Genomic DNA, 10,447 nt, shown 5'->3' with positions numbered 1-10,447 from the left:
GCCCAGTTCCCGGCGCCCCGCCGGAGCGCTGAGCGCTACCCCGGGGCACCACCGCGCCCGACCCGCGCCGCCCCCGCGCCGCCGCCCCCGGTCCCTGGCCCGGCACGGCGCGGGGAGCAGCGGCCGCCGGGGCGATGTGGGAGGGGCGGTGCCCACGTGGCTGCCATGGCAACCGGCCCGGCCCCCGGGAGGCGGGAGCGGCGGCGGGGCCGGGACTGCCATGGCCGGGACGCTGCTAGCGCTGCTGGCCCTGCTCGGCGGCTCCCAGGTGCGCGGCGGCCGCCCGGGGCTTCGTGCCAGGGCCTCCGGTTAGCGTGGGCAGCGGGGAGGGCCCGGCGGGGCCGCTGCGAGGGGCGCGCCCGGGGCGGGGGCCACCCGTGGGGCGCGGGGTGCGGGCGGCGCCCCGGGACCCGTCCGCTCTCGGTGCCTCCCGCGCCGCCCGTGGCTCGTGGGTTCCGGGCGGACACTGCGGCACTGGGCGGCTTCGCAGCCCCGCCGAGGCAGTGCCTGCACGGGGCGGCCCCTTCCTGGGGTTCCAGGCGGCGTGCTGCTCCCCCGCGAGGAAAAGGGAGTTTATGGGTGACTGACTTCCCGCTGGATACTGGCTGGTGTTCTCCTCGCTTGATTGCTCACGGTTTTCCTTCGTGATAGCCCGGCCTGTCTTCCGCAGCTCTGTGTCATCGGTGTGTCCCCTGGTCCCGGCAGGGCGAGGAACAGAAGTGTCAGGTGGCCCTGGGCCTTCAGGGTCCTCCGCCTTACTACTTATCTCTGTGCTGTACTCTGTTTCACTGCTTAGCTTCCCCTCTTATGCTGGAAAAATAGAACAAGAAGGTGGAGGATTATCTTTTTCTGTTACTGTTTAAAATGTATACGTTGACCCGAATCTGACTGTTCCTGGAATTTTACACTTCTCCATTTGCAAGGTGTCGTTTTCATTCTTGACCTGTATTTTTTTGTTTTTCTTATTTTCACATCCTGAAGTGGCTACTGAATCGGGTGCATATGGAACCTTCTGTACTATCTTCCTCATTTTGGAGAGTGATTTACAGATATTAACAGCAGCTCTGGTGTAAGAAATTTCAGAGTGTGTGTTTTGCCTTCTAATTCCAGAGTTCCCCAGTCCAAAGGACTCGATTAGCTAGTTTTCAGATTGTGGAAGCTTTCCCACTTGCAGTCCAAACCCCTGGCTGCAAGCCTGCTTCTATTTATCTGTGTTGTTAATTTAAATGGAGTAAATGAATTTATGATGCTTTTACTTTCAGTTGCTGTTTTCTTTGATCCCACCCTCATGGAATTTAACTACTATATATTTATTTTGTTTTAAAATTCTCAGGTTTTAAAAGCAAAGAACTTCTCTCATTGGAAGGGAGAGCAACAGATGTACAAGCTGGACATAGGGTGGCCTAAAGCTCCAGAATACTTCACTGGCCAAACATTTTGTGTTGCTGTTGACTCTCTCCATGGCTTGGTCTATGTAGGACAAGTGAGTGGAAATACCATATTTCTCTCTGTGTTGTTTTTGCAGGTTTTTTGCCTTTAAAGCATCTGGTTAAGATTAGGATATCTATGTGTATGTTTATTTACATATTTATATATGTATGAATAATTATTGTATCAAACTCAGAGAAAATATAAACAGAGATGTCTCTGCTGTATCTATTTTTGAAAGCAGTCCTGGCACTACATTACATTTCTGTGGTATGAATGCATGATCCAACTTAAGTGAGTTACAGCAGCTTGGTCTCTCAGGTGTAAGATAAAATGTTGATTCTGGAGCAACTGAATCTTCCATTCTTTGAGGCTTTGTCCCATGAAATCAAAACCACACAGCTCTTTCAGCCAGTTAGAGTAATTGGAGGTAAATTATTTCCTCTACCCAGGTCCATGCGTGAGTATCTCTAGGCCATGGAAAAGACCAGTTTGTTGGAGTTGCAGTTTTTCACACAGTTGCAGTTTTTCACACCCATTACATTGGGCACGCTTTTCAGCAGGAGCACAAAATCACAGTTCAAGCTGAAGACCAGGATAGCTGCAGGCAGTTGGCTGCTCTGAAAGCTGGACTCTCTCTGATGTAAGGTGACAGTCTAGACTGACTGGAAGGTTTTTCATACTAAATTTAGACCCATATCTCTTTTTCCTTTTCTAGCTGGAAAAAGAGCTCCAGCAGACAATCATGTCAGGAGATTGTTTCAATTCATGAAACATTGCAAAAACTTCACAAAGAGGAATTTTAAACTATAAGATTACTTAATATGTTTTCTACAGAACTTTTTTTTACCTTTTCAGCGGGGAGACAATGTGCCAAAGGTACTTGTATTCTCAGAAGAAGGCTATTTTCTTCACTCCTGGAATGATACAGTTGAAATGCCTCATGGTATCTTTGTATGGAACACTGAAACAGGAAGTTCAGTGTGGATCACAGATGTTGGAACAGGTATGCATCGTGATGATATGAGAAATATTCTGTGGGGAAGAAAATGTAATATTGCTTTAAACAGCTGTCTTATTTAAGTCTCTCAAGCAATACTGAGATAGATTTGTGCTTTACTTGCCATGAACCAACTTCCCATGTGCAGCACAAAATAGTCTGAAGTTTCATGAGTTGTGCTGTGTGTCTGCTTATAGCTGCTGAGCTTGGTCAGCACTCCTCCCTACCACCAGAAGTATCAGGAAAAAAGCCTGATAGACTTACATTTAGCCTGGCTAGACCTAGGTTTAGTGATCCTAATACAGTGAATGAATAGTGTCACAGCTTGTGGATTTACTAACCCACTGTCATATAGAATTTTAGAATTTATTATAGAATTTTGTCTGTTAGATGTATTAATATCACTTACTTTTGAGTATCAGATCTTTAATCTTTGCAGTCAGTTTTATTACTTACATTTTGTTTTGTTAAGATGTTTTTGCACTTTCTTTTTTCCTTGATTCAGGGAAATACGGACATACAGTGAAACAATATAGCCCTTTGGGTAAACTTATGCAGGTCTTGGGCACACCTGGTAATGCTGGTTCAAGTTTGATTCCCCTGCAATTTGATCAACCAGCAGATATCTTTGTGGAGGAAACTGGAGAAATCTATGTTGTTGATGGAGACGGAGGAATGAACAACAGATTGCTCAAACTATCAGATGGTATGGAAAAAGGAACTCTTGCAGTAGTTGGCCACTGAAAACAGGATTTTAAATAACATGGCTTGGGAATATTTTTAGGCAAGTACTAGGCAGAACTGTCATTTAACTTTAGTTTGAAGACCTTATTGAATCAGAACCTGTTTTACTGCTTGCTACTTCAGGAGAAATCTCCTAATCATTCATGAGAAGAGGCTGAATGACTTTGTTCAGTGTCCTGGTTACCCCAATACATTCAGTCTCCAAGAAAAAAAGCTAAGGGGGATTCTTATTGCTGTCTTAAGTCAGTAAAAGGAGGCTATAGAGAAGACAGAGGCACATTTTTTTTTGAGATATACAATGAAGAGTGAGAAACACAAAGCAAAAGATTCAAGAGGGGTGAATTTTTGTCAGAAAACATTCAGAGTAAGGGTGGTTGGACAGTGAATGATAGGGTGGTCCAAAGATGGTTTGCACTCTCCATTCCTGTAGATGCTCAAAAGCTGATGAGTTAAGGGCAACTTGATCTAAGTTGAGAGTTGGGTTTTTTTATCAAGGCTAGTCCTGCTTTGAGGAGCAGGTTCGACCAGGCAGTGTCTGGAGGACTTTTATACTTAAATTGTTCTGTGATTCTAATTAGCTCGCTCATACTCCTCAGTTAGGGCAGTGACTAAAGAGTCTGCACATGTCCACAGGTGGAATAAGTGGAGGAGCTACTTTTTCTCCATTTTCTTATCAAAAAGCAGATACTTTCCTAAGGCCTGATTTGGGAAATGGTAAATTGTTAAAAGTGAAAACTTTCAGGTGATGAGAGTTAAAAATCAATTTAGGAAATAAATGAATAGCATAATCAGCCAACTTCTTTTTTTTTTTCCTTTTTGTATTTTTTTTTTAATTCAATGTTTTACAGACCCTTGGATTATGGCTCTTGTGTATTAGTTATGTATTTTTGTAACCATAATCATGAAACCACTAATAACGATCTAGTCATCACTGTAGTAGTCATGTTTTCTCTCAGATTTATGTATTGGGAGTACTGTGTTTAAACAGTTTAGAAATCTCACCTTTTACAAATTGCCCAAAGTATCTCTGCAAGAGGATGACTTAAAAACTGGTTTATTTGGGTTTTTTTCTCACTGTGATTTTCTTTCTTTTATTTTTCATGGTGCTTGCTGTTTAGACTACAAAGAGTTATGGCTGACTGGAACAAATGGGAGTGGTATTGGTCAGTTCAAGATTCCTCACAGTGTAACAGTGGATGCTTTTGGACGGGTAAAGAATTGAGGAATTTTTTTAATTTCATCTTTCAACAGACTTGTTTATATGTATTTGAACAAAACAAAACAAAACATATTTCTTTTTTGTTTGAACTGTTGTGATCTGTGTCACTTTATGAGGTTACAGTTTTTGAGCTGAAGTTTCATAGTGCAGGTTCTATGGAAGCAGCTGACTTCAACATTAACAGCAGGATCCTGACCACTTACACTGTCAATGTCCATGCAACAACAGATTGTTCCTCCTGCAGTTTGTAGCAGGTTGCCATTGTGAGACTATAGGAGAAGCATGTTCTGTAATAAATCAAAGCACTTCTGTTTCTTCATGTAGAAGCAGCAGTCTGCTCGCACCATCCTGATCTTGACTAACAGCTCTTCTCCCACGGGAAAGTGCATACCAAAGGATCGAGTCCAGCCATAAATATCTGTGCTTTGATGTAAAATCCAGAAAACTGGGCTCTGAATGTGTGGGATGAATGATAAGAGCTAGAAACATCAGCTCTGCTCTTTTTGGTTTTTTGTGGTCACTTTCTCTCTCCTGCTGTCTGGCTGTGTAGTTGATCCTAAAACTTGTTCACAGAAGAAACTTAGAAATACTCAAGTGTTTTTGTTAAAGACAATCCTGCTAGATGACAAAGTGGTGGTCTGTTACCCTCAGTTGCTATACTTCAAGGGGCTTTAATTTCATATTTTGAAACTCCAAATAAGCTTTAGGTGATAGGGAGGCTCTAGCTATGTTGTGAACATTACTCTTTTATATGCAGCTCAAGGCATTCCAAGAGTCTGCTTCTGCCAGGTGTTAATTGTAGTCTTTTAGTCCTAGAGAGGAATTATGCAGTCACTTCTTAATCTGTTTCAGGAAAAATAAGATTGCTTCGCTAGAACACCACTGGTTGAAGCTAATTCTGCTGATACTGTCTGAATCAGAATAACAAGTGTGTATTGTTACACATCCCAGTTAGATGGTGACAGTGAGGGGGCAACAGTCCCCCTTTTCCAGGGCTCCGCAGAATCCCAGCTACCAGTGGAGGTGCAGCACGGAACAAAAGGACAGCAGCAGCATGGTCCTGGGGAGGCACTGGGTTACTTTATTTGATGTGACACTCCCCGAGTCTCGGGTCCCAGGCCATGAGCTGGGGGCAAACAACAGCTTATAAAGGGGGGCAAGTTTCAAGGGAGCATACAATGTAAGAACTGTGGGTGGAACACAAGGCAGGGAATACAAGGGAGGAAAACTGCTTGGGACAGGAGGGGTTAACAACTGGATGTGGGAGGAAGGGGTTTGAAACTTGGCAAAAAAGTAGCTAAGTAGCACAGAGATAAAGGACACCTGGCTCAATTGAATAACAAAGGCAGGTCTGTGTCACTCTAAAATCAGGGGGAGAGAAAAACCCAAAAGGACAAATCAAACAATAACCTGCAAAATAAAAACACACTACAACAGTATATAAAAATCAATTCTCTGCCAAAACTGGCAAAGTGGGAGAAAAAAAAGGAGGAGCATGGTCACTTTATGCTGCAGGATAACTGTGAGTTTATTCATTCAAAGACAGTGACTGGGATAAGCTATGATTTTACTGCCAACATAGTGTGGATCATCAGTTTAGTTTGAGAATTAATTGTTAATTCATAAGAAATCTAAGAGAACGCTTTAATAATGCTTCATTTAAACACAGTGATGAAAGATCTAAGGTTATGTTTATGGCTCCCTTTTTGGTGATACCCCAGAAAAGTCATGAAGTTTACTTACCAGACTGATGACTTGTCAACAGCTAAAACTTCAACGATTGTTGTACAAAAAATGCCTTCATTGGAGCTGTCTAGTGGTATTGCTAGCTTGCAATGTTTGTGAACCCATTTAACACAGGGTGGGACAGAGACAAAACCGGTTAGACAAAACCAGCTAAACATACTTTAAGTGTTTAAATGGCTAAATATTTGTAGCAGTATTAGGCATGTCAGGAGTGTTTGCAGATCATGATCATGAAATGAGACTACGATTGGAAAAAAAATGCAGGTGACAGACCTTTAGACAGATCTTCAGAATTTAATAGGTGGAAATATGTCCTCCTTGTGGGGATAAAAATCCTACCAAATATATAGCCACAAAAAAAGAAGAAAAGGTACTGATTTCTCTGTTAAAGTAGTGTAAAATAATTTGTGTATGTTAACTACAGGTCAGTTTTGGTTTATATCTGGCAGTCAGATCTGTTGGTTTAGTTTTGAATGGGAAGGTATACATTCTTCCAGGGTACAGTCTTCCATTTTTACTACAGGGAACTTTGCTCTTGTAAGAAACAAAAACATTTAATTTGTTCTCTTTGTTGACAGCCATGATTTTTCTTTTTGATAGGTATGGGTTGCAGACAGAGGCAACAAGAGAATCCAAGTTTTTGATAAAGTCACAGGAGAATGGCTTGGGTCTTGGAACGGCTGTTTTTCAGAAGATGGACCCTATTCTGTCAGGTATTGTTGAACAGTTCTAGGAGCACATAATTATGTAAATAGGGTGTACTCTTACTGGTGAATTAAAATGTTGATATTTAATGCCTGCTGACAAGGAGTTAACCAGTGAAATAAGGTGCTGGGTGTCCTAACGTGTGCAAAGATCCACACAGTTGCATCTTGACAGGGAAATCCTGGCTTTATAGCAAGCCCTGCGGATTTGAGTGCAGGATTGGGAGCTTCACTTTAAAGTTGTTATGTTATTAGTCTTACTCCGTTGCAGCTTTTACAGGAAGAAAGGCTTTCTTGAACAAGTTTTCTGTAGCATGTGTCTCAATGAGCAGCCATATAAAGAGCAAGGCTTACAACTTAATTCCCAATGTTACATTGCATTTTATTTTGGTCATAGCCTTCAAAACTATGGTTGTTAAAGAGGTTTTGTTTCTGTTAAAATGAGGTGCCATTTGGAGTTCATGGTTCAAAAATATGTTTCTCTTTCACAGGTTTACTGCCGATTACAAATACCTGATTGTAGCTCAGCTGAATATCAACCGGTTGGCAATCTTGGCAGCACCTCCAGTTGGCTCCATTGGGGACTGTGCCATAGTCCACAGTGTCCAGCTGGCTGATGAAACCAAACCACACCTTGTGGATGTAAACATGAGGAGTGGAGCAGTCTATGTTGCAGAGATTGGAGCCCAGCAAGTACAAAAATATGTACCCTTAAGCTGATGGCTTCCCACAACTGCTGTGGCACAAGCTGTGTGACATTTAAGACCTATGACCACATTTCCTTAAGTTCTTTATGGATTGTGTTTCCTTAGACAAGCACAGAACTGCACAAGTGCTCCCAGAACTGTAGAACTATGACTCTCTCCTAGCTGTTCTGGAGTTCTGGAGAAATACTTGGTGTTGAGCTGTTACTTGTTTTAATAATTATATGGTGGCTTTCACTTTTGTTCCAATTGTAAAATGATAAGCATTTTAATTTTATTATGTAAAACTTAACAAACACAACTGTTCATCTTAAATGTATAGAGTCAACTTGGGGCTCTGCTTAGCCTGTGTTTGTTGTTAAATGGTCAGAAATGTCTGGAAGAAGTTCTAGAAATTATTTCCTGAGAGAAAAGCACTTCATTTCAATGTTTCTTCACTTTGTTTTCTGAATGGTTGTGCTGATACTGTCCAACAGAGAATATAAGAACGTGTCACAGTGTTAAATTAGATGTTGCTGGATATTGGTGTCAGTACTGGCATCTGCCTTAGGTGGTTAATGACATTAAGTATTGAAATCTGTTTTCAGCTCTAGCTAAAGCCATAAAGTCTGTAATAAGCTTGAGCTAAATTGATATTAGACACTTCAAACTAAATTAAAAGTATCTGCACAGCAGCCAACTACTGATTCTTAACTAAATTAGTTCTTAACCTTATTTGATTTATATCAGCGTGAGTTTTCAGTTCCATAAGATTTCATAGTGGAACATATTGAGGTTCAAGTCGTGTAAGTTCCTCAAGAAAAACAAATTGCAATTTGCTAGGAAAGTCTTAATCAGCAGTAGGGACTGGGAGACATATGATTTTCTTCCGATTTAATTGAAGCTCTGTCAGTTAAAAGCAAAGCATCTGTTTTAATTTATTTCCAGAACTCAGACTTCATCAGCTTCATTAATGTGTAGAGTGAAGTTTCTTACACTATATTATAGCAGATGTCTCTAAGCTCTGTCCTAAAAAGTCCTGCCTCTCCATTCCCAGAACAAAGTGATTCTTCTTTCTTTGCATGTGCTACAAGATTTTAAGTTCACTTTATAGCATAGAGGGAACCAGGTATTGGAAAAATGGGATGGGGAAGATGGCATGGTAGAAATAAGACTGTGGATAACTGATTACCGTGGTAAAATTGTGGATCCACATTCCGTATTTTCTAGCTCTTTAAAACATTTGAGAGGATTTTCGCTTTTTCCACACACTTATTCTACTGTGTGGATTATTTTAATGCTAATTACCAGCTAAGAGAGGTCATTTTTTTCAACTTTCTTAGAAAGGGAATATGAAAATGGAATTGTACTGATGGGAAATACCTACTTCAGTGAATATTGTCAAAAGCAAATGCTACGTAATTTGGTAGGTTTCAATCTATGACCACAAAGTTGTGAGTCAGCAGATGGAAAAGGTGTTCAGAAAAGTCAGATCCATACTTTCTCTGAAAAGTAACTCAGCTATGGAGCCTGACTGCCTGATTTCAGCACTATTTGAGATTAATGCACTAAATGTGAAAGCTTTGTTGTTGGCTACATCCACAACAATAAGACCAGATCCCACCTGGGGCTCCCCTCACTCAAACCTTAGCAGGAGAACTTCAAGGTTATACACTAGCAAATATGGTCCATCATTCATGTGGTCTTGAATGGGAGCTAGTAAGCAATATTTATTTACTGAAAAAGTAGCAGTACTTCCTCTAGACCAATGTGAATATGTCCACACAGTGTGTCGTGTGGCTTTTCTAACTAGTTTTTGACTAGCTCAGGGATCTCTGCTCTGTGTGCAATTTAGCTATTTCTACACAAGGTGGGTTTATTTTAAAAAATTTAACTATAAAATCGTGATTTGAACATATTTTGGTGTGTAGGGGGTCCAGGCATACCCATCTTTCTTCACTACATCCTCTCCTTATTTATTTTTCCTTTGTCACATCCATTTGAAAATAGAACTCCAAGCTCTCGGGGAACATGTTTTTGTGTTCAATAAAGCAACATAGTGCAATTTTGGATGTTGACAAATAACTTACTTGTACAAGTTTCTGCTTGCTGTATGGATCTGCTCTCAGCTCTTTTTCATGAGCTTTTGGCTCCAAGAAATGGGGAGCACCCATCCAGTTTTTTGTGGCTTTACTGAAATAGGCCAAGGTGCCAAAATGTGCCTTGCCACTAGGCATTTGGGTATCTGTGATAACAAGGGTCAAGGGATGCTTATTATTAATAATTATGAGATGCTTAGACTCTATTTTGTCTCTGTGTTTATGACTAGGCTGCGAAAATTATTTTGTGCACTAACTTGCTAATTCTCTGAATGTTTTCTTATGTATCACCTTGAAACCAATTTCTGAAGAAACTCATAGCAGGAGAATTTGATAAAATAAATTGAGAGATTCGCATTATTAAACTCTTGGGTGTTTTATTTCTGTACTAATATTAATACATTCCATTGTAATGGGTTACTGTTCTAAATACAGGGCCCTCAGCACTTAAATAAGGTATTTAATAATTTCTGTTAGCAACATTTAAGTGTAATCTAAAATTCCATGATATCTTTATACATCACTATTTCTGTGGCCAATCTCTTTTGCATTCTAATTTATGTATCAACACAGAGACATAAATATCTTTTATATGTTTCCCTCTGAGTAATTAGTAAAATGGAATGATGAGTTACATAAGTGCCAAGTTAAAAAAAAAAGCATTTAAACTGTATACCCTTATGATGCTAATCAGGAAATTAAAGCAAAATAACTAGCAAAACACTCCTTCTACCAAATCAGGTTTTATTTTCAGAAAAGATTTACTGAGCAGTCTGTCTGGTTTTCAGAAGACCAAGAAGGATTCTCCATGGACTAGAAATTCT

The 10,447-nt window shown here is 40.7% G+C and overlaps 1 protein-coding gene across 1 annotated transcript; it reads left to right on the top strand.

Moving 5' to 3' along the window:
• Positions 1–212: 212 nt before the first annotated feature.
• On the top strand, positions 213–10,121 carry NHLRC3 (NHL repeat containing 3). The gene is made up of 7 exons (XM_084227093.1): positions 213–268; positions 1,334–1,483; positions 2,287–2,434; positions 2,934–3,134; positions 4,291–4,382; positions 6,738–6,850; positions 7,333–10,121. Exons 1-7 carry the CDS (start codon positions 221–223, stop codon positions 7,559–7,561), a joined length of 981 nt encoding a protein of 326 aa, XP_084083219.1. The 5' UTR covers positions 213–220; the 3' UTR covers positions 7,562–10,121.
• Positions 10,122–10,447: the final 326 nt, after the last annotated feature.

This window comes from Fringilla coelebs, assembly GCF_963513975.1.
Source record: "Fringilla coelebs genome assembly, chromosome: 2".
In the NCBI taxonomy this organism is placed as follows: Eukaryota; Metazoa; Chordata; class Aves; order Passeriformes; family Fringillidae; genus Fringilla; species Fringilla coelebs.
This window is presented reverse-complemented; position numbering and strand designations above follow the sequence as displayed.